At 55.6% G+C, this 24,331-nt stretch overlaps 1 protein-coding gene across 1 annotated transcript in view; it reads left to right on the top strand.

Annotated features, from left to right (window-relative positions):
- The window catches only part of LOC114513341 (myosin-9), an 88,181-nt gene that overhangs the window by 9,895 nt on the left and 53,955 nt on the right, over nucleotides 1-24,331 (top strand). The window contains exon 2 of the mRNA XM_028532632.2: nucleotides 19,504-19,855. Coding sequence (XP_028388433.1) covers nucleotides 19,523-19,855 — 333 coding nt within the window. The 5' untranslated portion in view covers nucleotides 19,504-19,522. The remainder of the gene's footprint in view (nucleotides 1-19,503; nucleotides 19,856-24,331) is intronic.

The following is a 24,331-nucleotide window of genomic DNA, read 5'->3' as shown; positions in this document are numbered from 1 at the left end:
AGGTAAAACCACTTTGTCATTTGTGGTGAGAAAGCTTAGGCATGTGGATCCGGGAGATCTTTTTGGGCTCATTGGGGGAAGATCTTCAAACACCTGCCCCCCTCCTTGAGTAGTTTCCTGCACAGGCCTGGGCCAGGAGACAAGCCGGGAGGACGTGAGAGGGCAGAGGCTCCCAGGGCCCTTGTCCACAGGGAGGCTGGGGAAATAACCCCTGGCCCTACTGAGAGAGACCCCTCCGTGACCACCGGTAGGAGGCAGCTGGGGGTGAGGTGGGGTGGGGTGGGGTGGCCTCCAAAATGTCCAGAAGCTACTGGCAGGCCACCTAGGTGGTGCTGTGGCTCCTGCCTGCTGGATTGTAGCAACAAGTTGCAACAGTTTAGTTTTGTTGTAAAGAGGAAGTTTCAGAATCCTAGTAGCTACTTTTGAGCAGTTACATAGATGTTTACAGTGGTAAGGGAGCTATTGGGGGGTGAGCTGGGAGCGCAGGAGGGGAGAAGGTGGGTGGTCAGGGGTCTAGCAACTGGAATGCAGTGTCTTTGCTCTGGAATTTTTGTCATTCCAGTGGTATGGCCTCCTCGCCTGTGTCCTTTCCTCCCTGCAGCCCTCGTTGTCCCTGTTTCCTCAGCCTGGCTCCTGGCTCGAGGGAGCCTGACCTGAATGCTGCTGTCTTCCTGGGGAGCAGGAGAAGTCACTTGTTTTGAAAGGAGCCAAAGGTTATTTATTGTCACCCATCCCACCCACCTGGGGAGAGAGCAGTCTGGGCGTGGCCCCAGTCGTGGTCACTGGGACACTTGCACAGCCTGGTTTGTATTTCGGGTTTTATCAACCTCGGAGTCCCCTTTCCCGCCTGCAGTGGGGCTTTGGCTCAGTTCCAGGCTGCTCAGGTGTGGGGTTTGACTGGGAGAGCCCTGTCTGTCTCGGTCCTCCATGACCCCCATTCCGTGCACACTCAGAAAACCAAAAAGAAACCCTGCACCTTAACCTCATTTTATTTTTTACTTATTGACTTAAAATCAGTGCAAAGACGAAACAGAAGCTGGGGGTTCCTGCACATGGTAGAGGGTCCCTGGTGGTCGAGGTGAGGCCCTTCGTGTATCTTGTTTGTTTGCCTCCTGTCACCTTGTTTACACTATTATTTGGTGGTGATTATAGGCTAGAGATGATCTTTCGGGTTTGTGCTAATTTTAATTATTGACCAGCTATATTGGAGGAGGAGAGGTGGGTGCGAAGAGCAGGGAAGAAGATAAAGCAGCAGGAGACTGCCGGGCGTGGGAAGGGAGTGGGTGACTTCAGAAGCAGCAGCTGGGTTTAAATCCCATTTTCACTCGGTTTATGAGTTGATTGAATGTGCATCAAGTGCTGGGGCTTCCCGGTGGAGCAAAACAACCCAGGTCTCTGCAGTTTCCATGCTGGCAGCCAGACGAGCAAGCTCACTCACCACGGCGGGTCAGGGTGGCTGCAGGTGCTGAAGAGAACAACACCCAGGTGAGGGCGTTGTGCAGGGTACCACACACACGGCGTGGCTTAAACCACAGAAATTCATTCTCACAGTCAGGAGGCTACAAGTCCAAGGTCAAGGTGCTGCAAGTTGGTTTCCTCTGAGGCCTCTCTCCCTGCCTTACAGATGGCTGTGCCCTTGCTGACTGACTGCACGCTGTTCCTTTGTGCATGAGCATCCCTGGTGTCCCCCCAGGTGTCCACATTTCCTCTTAAAAGGGCAGTGGTCACATTGGATTAGGGCCCATCCTAACGGGCTCGTTTTAATTCACTCACCTCTTTAAAAACTCGTCTCCAAATACAATCACATTCCGGGCTCCTGGGGGTTAAGGCATCAACATAAGCATGTTTGGGGGGGGGCGTGATTTACCCACCACAGGGGAAAAGGGAACAGGGGGTGGGTGTCAGTGGAGGCCTGTCTCATTCAGGGACATTCTGTCCTTCCGCTGGGGTGTGGGGAGGAGCCCTGCAGGCCTTGGTCAGCTTTACCAGCGTGCCTAACCGCTTTGAGCCCCGGCTTTCTCACCTGCGAAATACGGTTTCTGAAACCCGCCTCCGGTGCCCTTTGGGGAGCTGGCATGTGGAAGGCTGGCCCCCAGCAACTGTCAGCCCTCAGAGGCTCTCCTTCCGCCCCCCACCCCCACCTGTGGCTGGCTCGCCATCACCTCTGCCTCCATTCCTCTCCCATCCTCCCTTGCTCCCCAGTTCCTCTTCTGATCAGGGTGCTTTAGTGAGTGGGCCCACGGGGTGGACCGGCCCCGGGCTGCCTCCCTCACAGGGGTGAGGGCACCCTCACCCAGTTCCTGGGGACCATGCGTCCTTGGAGGCGGCTCTCCCTGCTGGGGAGCCGTAAACAGGGTTTCTCCATGAGCAGGGAGTGACACTCGGGGAAAACGGGTGCAGGGCTATACACGTGAAGTGCCAGCTGCAGGCCGGAGCGTGGGGTGGCTGCCAGGGAGAGCCCCCTGCTGCGTGTGCGCTCCCCGTCCGGGCACAGGCGACGGCTCACACTTCCCTGTGCGGGTCTCACTTCCCTTGTTGGCGGCGTCGCCCCTGGGCCCCTTGGGCGGGCCCGGCCCATGGTAGTAGGCACTTAACTGTGTGCTTGAGAAGTGGGTGAATGTACTCATGCCTGAGTGTGGGTCAGACAGCCTTCTGGGTAGAAGGCTGCACGAGTTTCTTTGGGGTCTGAGGCTTCGACACCACAATGTGTTTGTTGAGTGCCAGTGCTCGAGGCAGCAGTTCTGGCGTCAGACCCTCTGTCCTCATCCTGGGTCACTTGCCAGGGGCTGGCGAGCAGGTGAGGGTGGGCGGCCCGGTGTGCGAGGGCGGCCAGCCTGGTTCCTGCAGGGGGCGTTAGCTTTTCTCCCTCAGCCTCCCAGCCCACCAGCATGCTGTTCTCAGCCCGCCTTCTGCCCGCAGCCAGTCCTGCCGCCCACCCACTGTTCCCTGCATTTGCCAGGGTGAGGAGGAGGTGGCTGTGCTCATAAAAACCGCCTCGTTACGGGATTAATTACTCGCTGCCGAGCAGGGTGGAATTCACAAGGCCCCACCAGCGCTGAGTTCTCACGTCCAGTTGTCTCTCCTCCTTCCTCCAAACCTGAGTTCTGCTGACTTCCTGGCCAGCACGGTAAACCTCCTGTCAGAGAGGAAGGAGCAGACAGTGTGCCCTCCAAGGCGGAGGCTGAAGGGCTGCCACTTGTTAGCTGTGTGCCCTGGAGTCTCGGTACTCTCAAAGCGAGGACACTCTGGGGACACTGGGCTGGGGGTACTTCCAGGCTGTAGAGCTCCTCGTGGCCAGAACTTCCTAGTATCACACACCTGGTGCAGACCAGCTGCGTATTACAGAGAGGCTGAAAAAGGATAGCCTCCTTTTCCTGTAAATAAAACCAGTCCCTGCTTTAATTATCCTGAGGTGGAAATAGTGGACTCCCCCTCCCCCCTCCCCTCCATTCTGGCTTTCAAGCAAGAATGTGAAGAATGTGATGCTCCATCGCGACCTGAGCGAAGAGCAGGGGCTGGGGCAGGATTCAAGGCCCTTCCAGGCCGCACCGGCTGCCTTGTGCTCCGAGCTCCTGGGCCCGGGACTTTCCCAGTTGGTCCTGGTCAGGAGTCGTGAGTCACCGCAGCACTGACGTCCCGGCTCTTCAGTGGGTTCTGGCTCTTAGCGGGACCCACAGGGGACAGCTGGGAGTGGGGGGGAGATAAGCACTCCCCACCCCAACACTCTCGTCTTAGAGAAACCAGGTTAAAAAGAGTTTGCAGAGGAAGGGGGGTTGCCGAGGAGCTTGGTGTCAACCGAGAGGACTGCCACCACCGCTGTGGTTTGGGTGACAGGGAGCGCTGTGGGTCAGCTTCGGTCCCGTCCCCTTCCTGGCTGATGGCTGACTGCTGCTCGCCCGTCTTCCTTGCTGGTCCCCCTTGCTGGACGCTCTGCGCTGGCGGCCCTCAGGCCGTGGGCCAGGTGCACGGGCACAGAGACCCCGGAGCCTGATGCTCCCTCCAGGGAACGGACACCACACGCAGCCGGCACCCCTGCGTCCTGGGCCAAGTCCCTGAACCGGTCTGGGCTTTAGTTTCCTGGTCTGCAAGTGGGATACCACTCATAGCAGCTACCTCTGCGGGTTGTCGCGGGGGCGAGTGAGATCCAGGTGACAAGCACCGGGAACCAAGCGTCAGCGGTTGTTTGTCAGCGCAGTCCTGCGGGGCGGGCTTTGTGAGTCCCACCCGACAGGCGAGGAGAGGAGGGAGGGTTAGAGCTTTTACACAGCAGGTGCCGGTTCCCCGGTCCGTGAGCAGCGACCGCGGCGCTCATACCCAGGTTGGCCCGCCTTGTGTCGTGCTCTGTCCTGACCTCGCACCCTCTGTGTGTGTGTGCACGTGCACACGTGTCTGCGTGTACATGTCCACGTGCGTGTGTCCGTGTGTGCACATAGCTGGGGGGTTGCGGGGGTCCAGGACAGGACTGTGTGCCCTGAACCTGCCGCTCTCTAGGGCAGGTGCCGTGGCCACTTCCTTCTCTCACCTGCCCCCTCAAGCCTTGGCCCCTTGGGAGCCGGGCTGTGGCTCTGGCAGACGAGTGACTCGCGGCGGGTGGTAAAGTAAGCAGCGGCCAGGTTCCTGGTGAGGGAAGTGTGAGGTCATCCCTGTGGCCAGGCTCCCAGCTCGGGGATAGCGGAGTGGCCAGCTTCTTAGACCAGGTTCTACTACAGCCTGCTCTAGGAAACTGCAGTTTAGTTTTTTTATTAAGTATGAAATAAGTGGGTTTTACTTTCAGTCAGTGGCTTGTTTTGGGGTCATTTTCCCCAGGGTGGCTGCAGGCTCTGGAATGCTGCTTGTCCACCCTGGCTGCCCTGGAGAGCTGGCCGTGCCCTGTGTGCCCAGGGCCGGCACCGGGAGAACAGGCCCGAGGGATGGGAATGCAGGGAGGACAGGTGGTTTGCTGTTCAGTTTTGGATTCCTTGTTCCCGCAGTCCAGGGTGATGCAGAGCTGCCCCGGGCAGGTGACCTCTGCTTCCCACGCAGAGTCGCCGTTGGGTGTCCGGACTGCGGCTGGGCTCCCAGACCTCTTTTGTGAGATTCTGCTTCACCTGTGGGGGGTAACGCAGGACGGAATCCTCTCGTCTTCGTTCACCTTGCCTTGGTGGAGTGGAGGCTGCTGCCGTGCGCCTTGGCTTTGAGCTGGTAACCAGGGCCTCCCGAAAGTCCTTAGACTGAACTGGAGGGTGTCTGTGAGCCCCCTAAGATGGGGTGCCAAGGGGTCACAGCCTTCAAGGAGCCCTTGACGGCTGAAAATGTTAAGAACCACTGATCTGGGGGGAAGGGACCTTTGGGTTTCCTGTCGTGTGTGTGTGTGTGTGTGTGTGTGTGTGTGAGAGAGAGAGAGAGAGAGAGAGAGAGAGAGAGAGAACAGATTAGCAGGCTGCTGTCGTGCACAAGGGATTGTTCATCACGGGGTGAGGCCCGCCATCCCAGGCAGATGAAAATGTGGGGGGCACCTTTCACAGTCTCATCTCTGTGCAGTGGCCTCTTCTCCCACCCCAACCTTCTTGTATTAGACTGCGGTGTGCCACTTCCGGTGCCTCCCCAGCGTGGGGCTGGGGCCGGGGCTGGCACTGGCACTTCCAGCGGTTTGACTGCAGGAGATTTGATCCGTCATGTACTCTGGAGACTGAGGAAACTGGGCTCTTCTTCCTTTCTGTCTTCGTGATCTTCCACCTGGACTCCAGGTGCTCAAAGGGTGTTTCCTCAGCGGCACCCGGGCAGGTCCCTTTGCTCACTCCTTGCAGTCTCCGAGTCTCTTTTTTAAGGGGGAGGGCGGGAAGCAGGGAAAGACAGGGCGGGTAGAATACCTTTGAGGTGGTCGTGATCAAATGGTGGGAGCGGTGGGAGGGAAATGTGTCCCCCACAGGGTCTTGCCTTGGCCGGGCACTTGTGCTTGGCCTACCTCCCCGTGTGACCGTGGGGGAGTCGTGTACTCGTCTGAGCCTCGTCTGCCCAGCGTGGGCTGAGTCAGACTGGCGTTTCCCAGTCTGCCAGCTGAGACTCATAGGTGGGTTGTGAAATGGACTGGGTGGCGACCAGCATTTTTAGAAATGAAATAAAATAGATTTGAATGGAAAGTATCAGAACGCCTAGGATATATTTGTGAAATTTATTTTGTTTGATATATTTGTGTGTATTTGTGATAAAAAGTTCTTATTTTCCCCCCCTCTGTGGTTTGCATTAAGAAGGGAAATGTTGGTACCCCCGGGATGAGTTAGTTGCCGTGGGGAGGGTCTCTCTCCGCCCGAACTTTGGTTCCCACCTGCAGGTCTGAGCCGAGCTGGGTCTCCTCCCGCCAATCTAGCCGAGCCTGCAAATGGAGCGCCTTGGAAATCAAAGTCTTTAACTGAAGTTCTTGACAAAATTCTGGGAAATGAGCTGCATTCCTGGGGTGGAATAAATCATGCTGAGCTAGGCCAGGCAGGATGTGACTTCAAACCCCCGAAGTGGGCTGTGTGAGGGCAGCGCCTGTGAGTGACTCATTATGAGTTCGGTGGCGGCACAGACTTCTTGAGAGAAGAGGCAAGGACTGTGGGGGCGGGGCGCCGGCAGGCCCGGGGCGCCACCAAGCACAGCTCCTCCTCTGTCGCCCACAATGGTTCTGTGAGTCGCCGCGCTCCGACCGCATGGCGGAGACGGGGCTGGTGCCCTGCACGGCTCCTCGCAGCTGTCCTCGGGGCCGGCTGGGAGCGCCTCCGTTGTACAAACAGAGACACTGAGGCCCGGGGGCCACGTTTGCGCCATGAAGTGATGGGCCTGGAATCCCGCAGCCAGCCAGCCCGCCTGCCTCGCGAGTCTGGTCCTTTCTAAGCTGCCTTCTGTAAAGGCCAGGAATGCGTTTAGCACCATTGGGACGGTCTCTCTCCTCTCGGTGATGAAGCTCAGGAGCAGAGTGACTGCAGTGCCCCACTCGATCAATTCGGGGAGATCGTCCTTGACTGCCTGGCTAGTCGTGTGTGTCTTAGAAACGGAGTAAAGACTGTGAACATCAGATTTAGCTGGAGGAGGTGGGGAGGGGCCAGAAGAACAGGGCGGTGATGTGGTGGCCCTGGTGGTCACAGGGGAGCCTTGGCCCTTTTCAGGCTTTCGCTGCCCTGAGTGCGAAAGGGGGAAATGAGCCACAGAGAGTCCCTTACCTTTGAAATAAGGTGTGGGACTATTGGGCTTAGCACTAGGCACTTTGAGAATGGGTGGCAGAGCCCTGGCCAGGTGGTTCAGTTGGTTGGAGCGGTGTCCCCAAACTAATAGGTTGCGGGTTTGATCCCCAGTCAGGGTACATACCTAGGTTGCCAGTTCGATCCTTGGTTGGGGAGTGATGGGAGGCGACCAGTCCATGTTTCTGTCCCACACTGATGTTTCTCCCTCTCCCTCTCCCTCCCACCCTTTCTCCTTTCCTCTCTCTCTAAAATCAGTACATATATCCTTAGGCGAGGATTAAACAACAAGTGAAGAATGGATGGCAGACAGCGTGTGGAGTTTGGGCCTTCCGGGAGGCTGGAACCTACCCCTTTACTTTAGCTGACCGGGTGTAACTCAGCACCGACGCGTCAGGCAGCGGGGACCCAGTGGGGACTGGGAGCTGTTGAGGCCTCCGCCGTCGGCGCTCAGTGCAGCAGCGGGACTAGGGTCTGGATGGCTGTTGGTGCGAGCGGCCTCACTGTTCTTTTTTGCTATTGTTTGAACATGACCCAGAGTAGCAAGCTGCCAAAGGCCGGGTGGGTCCTGGGCTGAGTGGTTTTCAAAAACCGTCTTTAGTTCTGGATGTTGCGCTGGGTTTCTCAGCTGTCGTGATGTGGATGTAGGAAGCCAGCGCGCGTTCCCGTGGAGACAGTGGCCGGATGATTACATCCTTGTGGTGTGCTTATTTTTCTGCGTTGGGTTTCGGCAAACTGTTTGCATGCTCAGGGGAAGGAAAACTGTGCTCTCAGCAGAACCAAAGGGGAGGAACAACTTCACTGCGGAACCTGAAGGGTCCAGGTCGCCCTCGTGCAGGTGTGGGAAGCTCGAGCAAGCTCGGGACACGCTGTCTGTGGGGCAGCAGTTGGGCGAACATCCCTAAGGCGCAGGCAGCTGAACAGCTGTCAGCCTTGTCAGACTGGGGGCAGGATCTGGGCTGTTCGGGAGGGGGCGGTGCCCCCTGAAACTGTCTGCTTCTCTTTGCGGTTTCTCCTGGACTGCTGAGTGAAAGCTCACTACCAGGTGGGTGAGACACAGGTGTGACCTCGCCACCCAAATGTTGAAGGACTTTGAAAGCAAAGTCAGGGGTCCAGTGTAGGTGACCTCCCTGCAGACCCACTGATCCAGCCAGTGGCCTGGCCTCTTCCCGCTGAGTGCAGGCTGCTTAACCTGTTGCTGATGCACCTGCCTGCCTCTCCCTCTCACCTTTGACATTAGACATGAGGGGGTGAGGAGGGGTTACCTGTGGAATGGTGATCTCTTGGACAGCCAGGTTCTCCGTGTGAGTGTGGGCCCAAGCATTTGGAGCGTTCACTCCATGTCAGCAAGCACTGGTTGAGGACCCTGTCTGTGCAGTGCCCTGGGCTCCGTCGGCCCCTCAGTGAGGAGTGGGGGATAGTCCCCACCTTCAAGTAGTTCTAGGGAAGACTGCAAGACCAAGAGCAGTGGTTCTGGGATCAGGCAGATTGTACTGCAGCTGCCTGGTGGGGGCGGAGGGGGCGCGTAGGGACTGCTGCTTGGGCCACCTGGGAGCCAAGGCGATCCTCTGGGAGCCACAGCTGGAATGGAGGGTGCCTGGCAGCCGGCAGGAGAGGGGGTGCTGGAGCGACAGTTGTGTTTGGAAGTCCATGGGCATCTTTCTCTCCAGGTGGGAAGGAGTGTCATTCTGAATGGGACTGCCTCCAAGCTCTAATTGCTTTGTGCCCTGGCTGCGCCCACAGCCGTGCGTCTGTGGCCGTGAGGACAGGGGTGGTATCTTAGTGGAGGAGACTGGCTGAGGGACACTTGGGTCTGTGACACGTGACGCATGAGATCCAAAGTCGCAGGAAAGCTCCTGGGATGCTGGGGTGCTTCTCATGTGGGAGGAAGTGATGGGGGTGTGGCAGGGTCTCCCAGGATTCTGTCTGAGCCAGATCAAAAGGTGACATCGCTGCATTTGTCCCTCTCTGTGTGGCATTTGGTCACTTTCTCCCCAGCCTCCTCACAGGGCTCTCTTTCCTCTTCTTAGATTAGAAACCCTCCTGCCCCTTGGCCAGTCCAGTGCTTGCCAGCTGCTGACCTTGCCCCCTTAAACTGAGGTCAGGGAGGGTGATCTTTTAAAAATACAAATCTGGTGATGTCGCCCTCCCCTAGTCCCACCTCCTGTGGTGCCCTCCCCCGTCCCCAGAATGAAGACCACATTCCTCCACCAGGCTGATAAGATCCTGGGTAAACTGCTGTACTAACCCCTCCAGCCTCATCTTTAGCTCCTCCCTCTTCCCCGCCCCCAGCTCCTTACCCCTCTGGGGGGAGGGGGACCTTTGCACACAATTCTGGTGTCATTTCTGTTGATCTGGGTTGTTGGGGCCAGGGCAAAGTCAGGATGACCATAGGCCTTGCCCTCTGCAGTCAGGCAAACTCCAGTGTTCCCAGGAGTCTGAGGAGTTCTGGAAAGTCCCTCCCTGGGCCTCAGGGTGGGGGAAGGGCAAAACGGGTGGGTTTGGGGGCTCTGGTGCTAAATTCCTCTCTGCTCTGTCTCTGGTCTGGTTTTCTTATCTGCTAAGCATCAGCACAGGCTGGGGTTGGAATACTGCTAAGGGAAACAAGCCCCAGCTTCTTCTGTAAGCAAATAACATTCCTGAGGTCAGGAGGGAGGGGCCCTGTGCAGCCCTCCCAGTTCTCCGCAGCCTGTGGCCTCTGGGCAGCTGGGAGGGTCCTCCCCACCTCACAGCTCGAGGAGAAGGAGCACCTTAGGGTGCGGGGCTGCTGTCAGGTTGGCCCTGGGTGCAGAATGGCTGACACCTCCCTGTAGGTAAATGCTCTAGTAGCCCTGGTGTTTATATAGGGGGCGGGCACCTGTGGGTTTATCACCTTCTTTTGGCCAGAAGACAGCTGCACGGAATGCTGAGCAGGTGACTTGTGCAGGGTAGGGTCCACAGCCGGTCAGTGCCAAGCCAGACTCGAGCCCTGCTCTTCTCTGCGTGCGGCTGGCCTCGTGCGCGCCCCTCCAGACCAGCGTTTCCCAGGCCAGCACGGAGAAGTGGTTTCCTGCAGAACGTTCCCGAGCGCCAAGCCTGGCTGGACTCGGGGAAGCGGTTCCCTCACTGTAGGCCTCTCCGAACCTTCCGTGTGTGCCGTGACTCTGTGGGAGGGCCGTGAGGCGGCAGCACGCCCGACCTCGCCGGGACCAGAAACCCTCTTTCCTCATGCTAAATCACGGTGTTTGGGAGTCACCGTGCTGTGCCACGTTGTTCTCTGTGGACTGATGTCACCTGGAGAGTCACCAGGCTTCTAGGAGCTTTTCCTAGGCCCCAGACATCATTCTAGGAAGGATTAAGACTAATTAGATCAGGGGGACAGGAGGGGAATCGGGAGGGGAGTTCCCATCACTCGTTGGCTTCTTTGCTGGGAACTTGAGTTACAATACTTTGATGGTGGGCATTGCCCCCTCATTCCAGAGCTAAGAGATTATTGAGGTGGTAATGGCTTCAAGATCACAGGAGCTGTGACTGGGAGATGCAGACCCAAGAATGCCTGACTCCAAACTCAACCCCGTTCCATTCCATGAGGGTGTGTTACAGGCACTTAGGTTGGGGTTTGAAGAATCGGTGCTGCATCGGCATTGGTTTTCCTGAGTTCTGTCACTGTTTTTTGAGTTGGTACCAAAGACTGGTGTCTGTGGCACTTTTGCTGGGTATTTGCAACTGAGGGTTGCAGGAGAAGCAGGAAGGGCAGCCTGAGGCCTTTGCATGGATCCCAGCAAGGGCAGCGGCCCACCCTGCTGGCCCGTGGCAGCCGCGGTCCTATCTGGTGTGTCTGGTGGTAGATGGTAGGCACCTTCACCGTAGTTAACCAGGGGACACTAGAAGGTTCCAGAAAACTGAGATGGTTTATTCAATCTATGAAAAGCTTCCTGGGGACCAGTAAATTATTTTTACTCCTATTTCTTTTTGGGGATTGGAAAAAAGCTCCAATGTACTTTTTTTCCCTTATCGTTTTGGGGATATAAAAATTAGTCCATAAGCGGCATGCGTTTTGTAACGGAGCAGGTGGCTGTGACCTGTGCAGGCTTTCACCTCGGGCCTCCTCCTTCACTTCGGCTCTCCAACTCTCCGGCCTCTGTACAGCCCATCCGGGTTTTCCAGCGTCCCAGTGTCCTTCCCTAGCTTTCCTTCCTCATTTTCACCTGGTTCCCCGTGTGCTGATATTCATGCAGGAAACTGTAACCGAGCCCTGCTCTGGGCCAGGCACTGTGCTAGACATTTGAAATCAAAATGAATGAGACCCCGCCCCTGTCCTCAGATAAAACTGCAGTCGAGTTGCTTGGTTATGGCAGTGTGGGGCACGGAGGGGAGGGAAGTGCTCTTGCAGCAATCAAGGAGGGCCTTCCTGAGGAGGGAGCATTTGAGCTGGGGTTTGAGAGAGGGTTCCTGGTGCAGAGGATACACGGGCTCCTCCCGAGGCCTGGAGGCATGAGCAGAGAGGGGTGTGAACAGGGATCGATTAAGCAGCGGTGAAGAAGGGCAGAGGCAGAGGCAGGGCTGGGAGCGCTGGAGGAGATTAATGGGCACTCACAGAGGGCCTCCTCACCAGGCGAGGGTGCTTAGGTTTCATCCTGGAGGTGCAGAGCCATTGGACTGTTTTGAACTGGTGGTAATATCAGTGAAACAGGAAGTAGCGTGAATGGAAAAGGAGCTGCCCAGTCATCCTGAAGGTACCCAGGGGGGTGGAAGCCTCAGGGGAGGGGCAGTGAGGAGGCAGTTGTGCGCCTTAGAAAGGAGGGGATGCGGGCCTGGCCCGGCGTGGGGCCCCAGCGGTGGGGTTGGCAGAGCACCTCTAATCCACCAGGGAGATGTGTACAATGACTGTCTTGGGTGACAGCCCCTCTCAGAGACGGAGACCCAGAAGAGAGTGTAGGGTCGGCGAGAGGAGGGTGGGGCAGGTATGAGGTGCTCGTGGGTCCTCCAGGTGGGACATCCGTCTGGTTGGTGCTCAGGGGCTTAGAGGAGAGCTCCGGGTGGGAAACGCTTATCTGGGTATCATCCCTGGGGTTAACCCAGATTTGCCAAAACTGTTCAAAGAATAGCATCCGATGGGGTGAGCTCCTGCCTCCCATTGGTTGCCTGGACCATCCCTTGGTGCTGGCGAACTTTGCTTGGGAGTCACGGCCTGAGCTGCTGTGTTGGAGGCTCTGGAGATCCATGCCCTGCCCGGGAGGCACATCTGCCTCCTTTGCCTGATTCTTTTTTAAAAAATGGGGCATTTAGGAGTCTTTAAAGAATAGTCCAGTAGTGGGTTCTGGGCAGATCCCTTAAAATACAGTGTGTTATAAGGGGCAGTCACCCCTTGGTGATGGGGTCATCCGTGATGGTCACTGTGAGGGCCCTGGGAATCATTTCGCTCTGAGGACTTCTCTGTTTTAAAGACATTTAGCTTCACAGTTGGGAGAGTATTTACGAAGCTGAGCTCTGGCTTCTGTGCAGCCTTCGTACATGCTAACCCTTTAAATCAGTGGTTCTCAACTGGGGGTGACTTTGCACCCCCATTCTCCAGTCCCCACCTCTGGCAATGTCTGGAGGCATTGTTGGTTGTACATCCGGGATGGGGTGCTGCTGTTGACTAGTGAGCACAGGCCAGAGACACCGCTAAATATCCTCCAGTGCACAGCACAGTCCTCCACAACGGAGAGTCCTTTGGCCCAAAATGCTCACAGCGTTGAGGTTCAGAAACCCTGCCTTCACCGACCACAGCCTTTTATGGTCCCTGAAAAACCGCACCCTCTTCTCCCTTGGCCTGGAATACTTTTCTACTATCTTCTCCCCGCTCCCCGCCCCGCCCCGCCCCCATCAATGTCCCATTCAGCTTCCAGGACCCAGTTTAAATGTCATCTCCATGAAACCGTCCCGCGAGCTTCCAAGTTTTCCACTGAATTGCCCCTTTCTCTCTATTCTCTCCAGCAAGCCGCTTGCTCCTCCTGCCCTCCTGCAGAGTCTCGTGCTAGAGCTGTTGTTTGCACGGTCTTCCCTCTGCTGTGAGCGTGCCGCAAAGGGTTTTGTCTCCTCGTTACGTACATTGCACGTTGAATTGAATTGAACAGCCCTGTAAGGTAGGGAAGATGGCACGAGATATTAGCTGCACTCACAGTTGAGCCACAGAGGCGGCACGTGCCCAAGGTCACAAACACGTACTTCTTAATCCTCACGGCGCCTGTCTGTTGGGCACGCACCGGGGTTGGTGTTGGGCGCAGCAGTTAACAGGACACAGAACCAAGGAACTTGCTCTCTACACGCAATAATGAAGTCCAAGATTGGCCCTTCAGTGGTACGCGTCGTCCCTTGCGTCCCTTATGTCTTCGTCACGATGTTTGGGTGCACAGATCCGTGGTGCGATTTGGTTGACTGTGAATAGGTCAGCCTCATGGGTTTGAAAAGTTCTGTAGTATTTTAGTAGCTGCTTTCACAGGACCTTCCTTAGTAGTTCATTTAACTTAGAGAAGGGGCGTGTTCACCTGTGCTCTCCGGGATGGGGGACACATGAAGAACAGTCGGAGGGGCCTGCTCACCGCCAGCAGCGATTAAGCTGGAACAGCTGGGTGTCTGGGTTGAGGCCGCGTGGGCCTTTGTGCTGGAGCCTTGGCTCAGAGAACTTAAAAGGCTCGCCCAAGTAATGCCCCTCACCCTAGTCTTTTAGCTCAGCAATTTAAGGCGGAAGTGTGAAGAGTCCCTTGTACAGATCAGCACAAGGAGAATATGGGCTCTGTAGCTTTAAATTGGCAAATTAAGGTCTGTTTTACCAGTTTGCTTAACCAGAGTGGTCTCAGTCCCTCCCCCCGCCCCCCATGGCCAGTTTAAGTGGACGCTGAGCAGGGCATTGGGGCTGAATGGGTCTGAGTTTGAACCTGGGTTTTGGGACCTGTCCGAGCCTCATTTCTCTCACTTGTAAAATGAATGGGGTGGTGTGTGCCCTAGGAAATGATTGCGAGGCTTGAGTGAGAAGACAGAGCTTACTAGCAGGCCCTCCACACTTGGTGTCTTTAAGATGACTTGGGCTGACTTAAGCTCTAAGTCTAGAAGTTGGCCCATGGAGGGAAGGCTTTACCTAATTCTAGTTATCTAGGAATGGACACGAGCACAGTCTTTGGACCAATGATCTGTCCTCGTAGGACAAATGCTGTCTTTAAGGGGCTAGCAGTTTCTTTTCCAGGCAAGCACACAAGTAAGTAAAAAGAGAACCACAGGGAGGGAGGGAGGGAGGGAGGGGATTCTTTGGGAAAACAGGAAGGGGTAAAGAGGTCCAAATGGATGTTTGGGGGGAAAGGGGAGAAGGCAAATAATCGAGGAATTACATTTTGGGTTGAAAGCAGAGGTTTTTGGTTAACCTATTTACTTTCAGTTTCATCATTTCCTGAGTGTCCTAATTTAGCCTCTGGTTGTGTCCTCTCGATTATGGCCTAAAAAGGCAACTACTTGGGTTTCTTGGAGTTGGACTGGCACCCACAGGAAGCCGCATGGGAAGGGCCTGGAAGGGCCTGCCTCAGCCTGATCGGATCTCCAATGGGAGAGAGCTGCTTTCTTCCTCCTTAACTCCTGGCTGGCCGGCTGGCCGGGTCCCGCAGATCCCCAGGGCTTCCTGAGGGCCCCTAATCTGGGCCACCTAGTCCCTTCCTGCAGACAGTGTCCTACGTGCTGGTGCGGTTGCCGCCACACCAACTCCCTGCTCGAGCGGTCATGCAGACACCAACGAGCCCTTTGGCAAACATTTTGACAACACATCTTGGGGCCATGCAAATGTCCTGGTGACTTTTGGTCCAGTGACTCCCTTTCTGGGAATTGATCTCAAGGTGGTCTGCAAGATAAGAGGCAAAAACTCTAGTAAGTAGTGATTTTTAAAAATACCACCTTTGAATCTTACGTAGCCATTCAAAGTGGCCAGTAACCAGGCCTTGGGGTTAGGAGTCCTGGATTTGAGGTTTTGCTCCGCCTGCTGTGTGACTGATGGAGGTGCTTCCCTCCCAGGGCCTGCGCAGTGTCACCTGTAAAGTGAAGCCTTTGGGTAAAAACGATGAACAGCCCTGACCAGCGTTTGAGCGTCGTCCCACAACACAGGAGGTCGCTGGTTCGATTCCCAGCTGGAGCACATGCTTGGGTTTCGGGTTCAGTCCCCTGTCAAAGTGCCTGTGAGAGGCAGCCCATCAATGTCTCTCCCTTTCTTTCTCCCTCCCTTCCTCTCTCTGTAAAAAAGAAATAAATAAAAACTTGAAAAAATGATTAACAAACAAACAAACTGTGACCATATAGGGAAATGGTTATAAGAAGTAGGGGGAATGTAGAATAGGAAACTCCACTCCTTGCTTAAGATAGTTAAAACTCAAGTGTTTCTATGAACCAGGACTGGAAGGAACCATTCAAAAAAGAGAAAACTGATTTCGGGGGGGAAAGGGTCAGGAATCTAGGGAGATATTTCTCTTTTATTTTGAAAACCTTTATGTTACGTTCAGTTTTCAGTTCACTTAGTTAGGGTCCCAGGTTGGGACGGGGGAAGTGGCAGCTTGCCAGCTGCTGCACTGAGTAGGCTGCCTCCTCACTACCTTTCCCTGGTGCCCTGATTTCATTTCTCACACTTCTTGACAGTGGCGGCTCCGTCCGCCTGCGTCCTTAGAGAGGAGGTAACTTGCCTGCACCCCGGGCCTCCCCACTGGGCGGACACGACTCGGCAGCTGCTGTACCTTACACAGGTGGAGCTCAGCTGCAGCCCCGTGGCCTTGGATATGGGTGTGCCTGTCTGGGCTGGGTCCTGCTGTGTACTGCGACCTCTGTGGTCCTCCCCATCAGTCCAGCCCACCTATCGATCTTGGTGCTGCCGCTCCCCTGTGTCATTCCAGCAGAATTGCTGAAACCAGATAGCTCTGTCCTTGGCCCGGCTCAGCAGGGGCCCTCTGTGTTTAAAGAGAAGTTCTGCTCAGAGAGAGGCACTGAGGCAGGTGGGCACGCCTCAAGCCCACCGTCCACGGGTGCCTTGTCACCGCAGCCCTCTGTGTGGGTCCAGCTCTGAGGGAATGGAGGGTGTCCCCTCCGTTACAGGAAGCGTGGCCTGGCCCCTGGGCCTCTGGTAGCTGTCAGATGGAGACAGTGCTGGCCTGTAACTGCCCGCTCCCTCCTTCCAGGGCCTGAAGGCAGGGTGGGACCAGCTGGGGGGTGGGGTGGTGGGCTGGGTGGATTTCCCCACAGCTACTGCATTGTTTGTGGCTCTGCGGACCGGATTTCCAGGGCAGGCCAAGTGCCCAGGGCCTGCAGCCTGAGGGGAGTCCAGGCGCTGCTTTGATGCCAAGCCTCCAGACAGGTTCTTTACTGTGGGGCCCACCAGGGGTGGCGTTGCTGGGATGAAATGGAGTTCGACGAGGGCCAGAGTTATTCGACCAGCACTCATGGGCTGCTTGGAGGAGCCCGCTGGCCAGGGGCGTGAGAATGTGGTTTCACTGTGCTCTGCTATTTGACTGGCCGCATGGTCCACGCCAGGAGGGCGCATTCTCAGCCTCCCTATCTGCTCAGTAAATATTTGTTGAAAGCTGTGGAATGCCTACCTCTGTGCCCCCAGGTCCCACTCAGCTTATCAACAGATTCGGCCCAGCTCCAACGCCAGCCTGACTTCTTCGTGAGACCCCAGGCACGGTGTGCTGGGAAGAGCCCAGGCCCAGGGGCCAGGCGGGTCTGGGTTAGGATCCTGTGTCATGACTGGGCTGGGAGACTCTGGGCAAATGACTTGCTGTCTCTGAGCCTGTTTCCTCATTTATAAAGTGGGGTAATAAGAGCTCTTTTCCCAGGTGATTGATGGTTAAGTGAGGCTGTGATAAACAGAACTTGATATTGGTAGTATCTGCATACTTAATGACCGTCCCTTTTCCTCCTTCTCTTGGAGGGCTCTTGTAAGTGGCGTGGGATGTCCTCAGGGGTTTTCGCTGAGCTGGGTCAGTGGCACTCACATCCAGCGGTGGACTTAGGATTTGGGGGGACAGGGTTCAGGTGACTCCCTTTTTGCAGATTGATGGGAGATTGTGTTTGAAGTTTATGGGTTTGAAGTTTGCAAAAAGATTGAGAACCAGCAGCAGCCTGTAAGGCCCTGTGCTCTGTGATCATTGCAAGTTCTTTTTTAATTAAAAAAATTTTATGTATTGATTTGAGAGAGAAAGAAGAAGGGGGGGAGAGGGAGAGAGAGAGAGAGAGAGAGAGAGAGAGAGAGAGAGAAACATCAATTTGTTGTCCCACCCCTTCCTCCGTTCATCGGTAGTTCTTGCATGTGCCCTGACCAGGGATTGAACCCACAACCTTTGATGCACTGGGACAATGCTCCAACCAGCCAAGCTACCTGGCAGGGCTTGTTGCAAATTCTTGGGCAGGGCAGTGACATGATGGGGAGACTGTTTTTTTGGGGAGCCCAAGTACTGAGACTTTGGAGAGGCCAGCTGGCCTGTGGTCAGATAAATGGCAGACAGGCAGAGGACAACTGGCATTCAGGCTGGCAGAAGGAGGCCTTTGATTGCTTGAATGGACTGCCCAGTGTGGAAGCCAGCCCAGCTGGAAGTAAGCTGACGGTGCCCTGGGTGCTGCCACCTGCCGCGACCCCAGACCCGCACAGAAGACAAGGGCTGGCCAGGTGGTTTACAGCTGTCCTGTTCGTGCCTAGTTTGCTGCTGCTTAACTCTGGACCCTGCTTTCTCTTGGGGGTGGTCCTTGCAGGTGGATGGTGGCCCTGGTCCCCTGAGAGGGTCTGCTGGGGGGTTTGCTTGTGCTGGGAATGTAAACCAAGCCACCAGCTGGGGGAGCTGGGGAGGCTGCCAGGCTCTGTTCCTTGGACTTGCCTCCCCTCCATGGGGGCAGCGGGCAGGTTTCCTGGAAAACAGCCTCTCGTGGAGCGAGTCCAGGGGAGCCCCTTAGCCTTGATCTGGAAACCATTTAATGAGCCCAGATAAGAAGGCCTGGGCAGCCCAGACTTTTCCTTTTGTTTTCTCCCTCCCCAGCCTGCAACCTCCTTGGCATCTGTGTCCCTTTTGGAGTCTGGAAGCATGAAAACCTGTGGGACTCTGGATTTGGATTTGGGGTCCTCCTGGCTCCCTAGGCCTGGGGTGAGGGGGCTTGATCTCACAAGGGAAAAGCCTGCCTGTGTTGTGAGCTTGGCAGCGGGCTTCTGGGCTGCCCCTCTGGTGGCTGAGGGCTGGCTCTGGCTGGGACTCAGGGTTTCCGAGTCCTGCTTTTGGTTTGCTTGGGGCAGCTGTCCTCTGAGCCGATCCGAGCCTGCGCCTTTGAATGGGAATCAGTTCCGTGGTTGAGCTGTGGAAAGGCCACGGGACCAGGAGTCTGGGGTGCTTCCTGGGCGGCTCTGCACAAGCCCCTCACCTCCTGGGGCTTTTATTTCCTCACCTGTACAGTGCGCTGATACCACGCAGCTCACCCACCTTTCAGGGTGGTTGTGACATGGACCTTTCCAGATGGCGAAATGCGTGTGAAAGCCTTTTATGAGTGCTAAAACCACACAGGTGTAAGGGATTATTATTTCATCATCTTTATTTTGCAAATGAGTTTCCAAAAAAGCAAACACACATGTGCTTGACGTTTTCCTGGCCCCTGATTGTGAGGATTGCCTTTTCACACGAGTGCCCCGGAAAGGGAGGCAGAACACCTCCCACCGTGCTCCGTGAGGTTTACTGGGGCCTGATTTCTTCTCGCCTTGCTTCTCGGGGCTGTGTTATCAAGACGGAATTAAAATCTATTGGACACATAACTGGTTCTTCCTTTCAATGTGTGGTTTTATTTTCTTTTGGTTGACTCCTAAAAAGAAGAAAAAGTTTTTTAAACTGGAAACTTCCACCCTGTGTGATAACAGCCAGTAGCCCATTTTTTGGCTAATGAGGAACCTGTTTATGTTGGAAGATCTCTTCAATTGTACGGTCGCTGTCCTGCCTTTGCAGGCGTAGCAGAGTCGGTGTAATTGCACCTGTCTTTGAGACGCTTAGTGCTCATCATTTGGCATAGCAGTTGTGTATAATTAGTTGGATTGTGTGTTGATTCTTGGATATACCTTACTATTAAATTCTTATAGCACCCCAGACACCAACTTGTTTTCTCTGTGATGTACATCTTTCTCCCAAAAGTAGAAGCAGGAAAATTCTGGCAAATTGTGCAGCCTGGTTTTGTGGAGTTTTACTGCACTATAATGCTACACAGTTTGCAAAGATAAGAGGTGAATGTTCGGTTCTCTCCTGTGGCTCATGGAGTTGGATATATCTAATGTTTATCCTGTGTTCTCTCTCAGGTCCTGGCCGTGAGTCACCATGGCGCAGCAAGCTGCTGATAAGTATCTCTATGTGGATAAAAACTTCATCAATAACCCCTTGGCCCAGGCTGACTGGGCCGCCAAGAAGCTGGTATGGGTGCCTTCTGACAAGAATGGCTTTGAGCCCGCCAGCCTCAAGGAAGAGGTGGGTGAGGAGGCCATCGTGGAGCTGGTGGAGAACGGGAAGAAGGTGAAGGTGAACAAGGATGACATCCAGAAGATGAACCCGCCCAAGTTCTCCAAGGTGGAGGACATGGCGGAGCTCACGTGCCTCAATGAAGCTTCCGTGCTGCACAACCTCAAGGAGCGCTACTACTCAGGGCTCATCTACGTAAGTGGGGCCGGGTGCTGGGGCGGGGGGGCCCCCCCGGGTCTGCCCCAGCCCTCTCGACCCCGGGCACTGGCTCTCCCGGAGAGAAGGGGGTGTAAAGGAATGCTGGGGTGACATCCTCGAACTTCAGCGATTAAACATCTTAACGGAATACTCCGACAGCATTACTTGGATCTCCCCTCTACGTAGCCAAAAACACAACAGGAACCTGTTTCGGACCAGGCGTAGGCAGAACGTGATGCGTGTGAGGTGTGTTCAGGCACTGGCCCTGGTCCTCAGTCTTGGTGGAGATGGAAGTGTCAGGCCAGTGCGGTTGGTTCCTTCTCGAGGAGGGGAATGCCGTGTCTTGGTGTCCCACCTTGTTCCTCCTGCACCCCCTGGTCCCGTCCTCCCTCCCCCCCACATCTGTCTGTAAGGCTCACTTCCCTGGGGAGTGTGCTTTGAGCAGAGGCGGGCTACCTAGAGGAAGACTTGGACCGCCAGTTCGTTCAGCACTTTAGGCTGGTTCTGTGCCAGGCGGGGAGCGCGGAGGACAGCATAGGCAAAGCGCACAGCATGCAAAAGATAGGAGCGGCCTTTTCGCCTCCCCCTAGCTCGCAGGGCTGCATTTGCAGACGGACGGCCCGTCACCGTTTCTACTGTTGTAGAAAGTGTCAAGAGGTGAGCTTTACCCATTCCCTTGGTAATGGGCTCCAAGCTCTTATGGCCCTAGGGTCCCAGCGTTCCTTCTGTAATATCTATCCCAGGTTCTTCTGTTCACTTTAAATACATCTCCTTCTGGTTTTATCCTCAGTAGGGAAGAAATATCTGGTTCTTATTATTCCTAAAATAACTCTTTATTTAATTATGCTGTTATATTCACCTTGTTTTTCTTGGTCTTGGAGCTGAATAAAACAGTTCCCAACATTTTTTGGAACGGGAGGAAGAAAGCATTTCGTTCATTACAACCCTATCATTTTATAGATAGAAATACTAAATCTGCCCTGGCTGGCGTAGCTCAGTGAATTGAGCTCGGGCTGCGAACCAAAGCATCACAGGTTCGATTCCCAGTCAGTGCACATGCCTGGGTTGCAGGCTACGGCCCCAGTGGGGGCCATGTGAGAGGCAACCACACATTGATCCTTTCTCTCTCTTTCTCCCTCTCTTCCCCTCTCTAAAAATAAATAAATAAAATCTTAAAAAAAATACTAAATCTCAGCCCGAGGGGTTTGCCTGTGACCACATGTGTCATAAAAGGAGGTGCTGGGCTCATCCTGTTATGGGGATGGTGAGAGGCTCCCAAGGAGCCAGCCATTTTTTTTTTCTACACAGTTTCAGGCTGACTTTAGCACATGTTTCCCCGGGACACTACCCTTACCCCACTGGACTGGTATTTCTCAACTCTTCTCTTCTCTTCTCTTCTCTTCTCTTCTCTTCTCTTCTCTTCTCTTCTCTTCTCTTCCCTCTTTCAGATTTTATTTATTTATTTTTAGAGAGAGGGGAAGGGAGAAAGGGATGGAGAGACACATCAATGTGTGGTTGCCTCTCGAGCGCCCCCTACTGGACACCTGGCCTGCAACCCAGGCCTGTGCCCTGACTGGGAATTGAACTGGTGACCCTTTGGTTCACAGGCCTGCACTCAATCCACTGAGCCACTGGACTGGTATTTCTGAGTGCCCTGCAACATGCCAAGGCTGTCTGTTGAGCCATGGGCCATTTGGGATTGTCCAGAAGTCCTGACCAGGCTGGACCCTGCGCCAGGCTGTCTTACCTTGCTGATTGCTAAACTGGACTGTGATAATGAGGTCCTCGTTTCCTGCTATCGATGACCAACATTTTGGGGATGAGCCTGATTAGTCAAGGACCTGTCAGTAAGGAGATACACAGAACTATCTACCTGGAAGAGCCAGGTGGGAAGAACTAAGGCCCAGAGCGGGCAGGCGGCTCACGCAGAGTTCACACAGAGAGGGTTGGCAGGGCTGGGACTGGAGTTTCGGCTTCCTAACCCTCCACCCAGTTATCTCTGTTTCTTGGTGAGAATACTGCCTGGACCAAATTGAAAACCCCTGCCCCTAGGGGTATTCACCAGTGAAATTCAGAATTAGTGACCTGCAAAAAAACAAAGGGACTCTAAGGAAGCTTCACCTGTCTCCCTCTGCTGGGTCTTCTGTGGGTGTTACCCTTCACCTTGGGCCCTGCTAGAGGTTTGCTGAGCGGGAGCCGAGCGGTCGGCCTGCAGTTGCCTGTGTCGGCCGCCTGCACATGGTCATTCCCTGCCACACACACACAAGGGGAAATTAGTTCTCAAAATGCACTCAGCGTCGGTTGCTTCATCCTGCCTCCGAAAGTGCGGGTTTCCTCAGGCTGGCACGGTGGGTGGCCCCGCGCCTTTTCTCTGGAACTCGCTGGCTTAGAGGCACAGACTCCCACTTTGGCCTCTCTGCGGTCGCCTCCCGTGTGCAGTTCCTCCTGCCGCAGCCCAGCCTCTGCTGAGGTGTCGCCTCCAGAGGGGGAGCTGATTGTCCCTGTGGTTGCCCTAACAAAGAACCCAGCAGGTGCCGAGCTGTGGGGAGGTCAGAGTCGCTCGGTGGGGCTGCCTGGGCAGGGGGCACCCCGCCACCCCCATCACAGTCTACCTCTCCGCACACGACATCCCGCATTGCGACACCCGGAGCCTCTGTGCAGCGTGTCTGCCTGGCTCCGTGGGCGGCGTGGCTAATTCTGCACCACAGCTGCTCTGTCTGTTCCTTCGGGGAGGGTGAGGCCTTGGGACGGGGGCGGCCGGGCACAAAGAGCCTCTGTGGCCCGTGAATGGAGCCGCTTCCTGGCGTGGCCCGTGTGGGAGCAGAGCCACTTGCTCAGTGTCTGCGCCTTCACGGGCATCCAGAGAGGGTGGCTCTCGGCCGAGCCTCCTTCTCCCACCTGAGCTGCTGCGCTCACTCCCAGGGCTCCGTCTAGGCAAATCCACTCATTCGGTGGGATTAGCCCAGAGAACTCAGAGGCCCCGTAGAACTCTCCACAGGGCCATCTGCCCATGCAGCTGTCAGAGAGACTGTCCTGGTAACCCCCAGCCCTTTCTGCTGTCACCGCCAGCTGTTCCCAAACATCTGGCTCTGGCACGCCCTAAGCGTGTGGCTGTGTGTCCTTCACTTTCCTTGGGCTGGACTTCGCTGGAGTGTGGGTTTTCTCAAACCCCCGGGAACAGAGCTCGATTGTTTCGGAGCTCCTGGGATGACCTTGCTGCCCCCTGGCCTTCTATCTCGTCCGACCCTCCAGTCACAGGGAGGGGAAACAGGAGTCCCCGCTGCACTCCTGCCTTCCCTCAACACCTGAGCCTCCGCCCGCCCACACCACGTTCGGGACTCTTTGCTTCAGAGCTTTCCCTGGCTCCTTCTGTAAAGAGTAGTTGGAGGGGAGACAAATGACTGCTTATCCCAGGAAAGAAGGAAACTGAGGGCTCTGCAGCCCTCCCCCTGAACAGAAGAGGCAGCCAGGCCCACTTGCTCACGCCCAAACTCAGCCGCCCTTTTGCACGCGGACCAGCGTAGGGTTGCTGGGTCCCCCTGGAGTTCTGCTTTCAGTCTAACTTCTGCCTAGAATGTCCAAGTGCCACAGCCCTTGGCCAGCACTGGGTAGAGCCTGTGCTCTCATGGCTGGTTCCTGGGCGGACCTGTCTGGGCATTCAGCTGCAAGGTCCATCCTTAGGTTCGGTGGGAGTAGAGAGGGCAGAGGTACAAGGGGCTGGGTTGACCCGTAATGCAGCACCTCAGACTCTGGCTGCTGTTGGGTCCAGGGGCAAAGCCATGGACAGGCAGGGCGGAGGCCACTTGTAACGAGACCAACAAGAAGAAGATGTGAGGAGCTCAGAGAACTGGCCTCCACGACCAAAGGGGTCTGCACTGCAGGGCGTGACACTGGGCCTGCTCCCAGCTCTGTCATCAACTGCCCAGGGCTGCAGGTGTGTCTGAGTCGAGACCTGGGCCTCCCTTCACCTGCCTTCTGTCCCTGTCTTCTGTCTCTTACAGATTGAGACAGGGAGGGGGAGAGAGGTTCAGAAACTTGCCCTTGCTGGGGCTTGAACTCGGGACACATGCCCCCAGGGCCTGACTTTAGCCTGGTCAGGTCGTACTTGGAGCCCTGAGAGTGTGTTTGGGTGCCTCACGTTAAGGGTACTGACTGACGGGCTTGCCCTTAAGGGAAGCCCTGAGTCTTGGAGAAGGTCACAGGGGACATGAAAGTGGTCTAAGCCTTGCAGAGATTTTCATGTGACTGTCTCCAGAAGATTCCAGGGAGGCAGGCACCTGTCTGTGGTCTGCCAGCCCACAAAAGATCTTGCTGGTCAAGGAGCACGGTGCCAGGAGGGTGTAGGCTGGAGGGTCTCTGAGACTCCTTCGGGGTAGAATGATTTGTGTTTCTACTCAGTCTGCTCGCTGCAGCCGCACCCTTTTCTCCTTGTGCGTCTCACGATGCCGAACACCTCCTTTTGTCCCTGGAACC

The sequence above is a fragment of the Phyllostomus discolor genome, chromosome 2 (genome assembly GCF_004126475.2).
Source record: "Phyllostomus discolor isolate MPI-MPIP mPhyDis1 chromosome 2, mPhyDis1.pri.v3, whole genome shotgun sequence".
In the NCBI taxonomy this organism is placed as follows: domain Eukaryota; kingdom Metazoa; phylum Chordata; class Mammalia; order Chiroptera; family Phyllostomidae; genus Phyllostomus; species Phyllostomus discolor.
The sequence above is the reverse complement of the archived record's forward strand: the minus strand, read 5'-3'. Positions and strand labels throughout refer to the sequence as shown.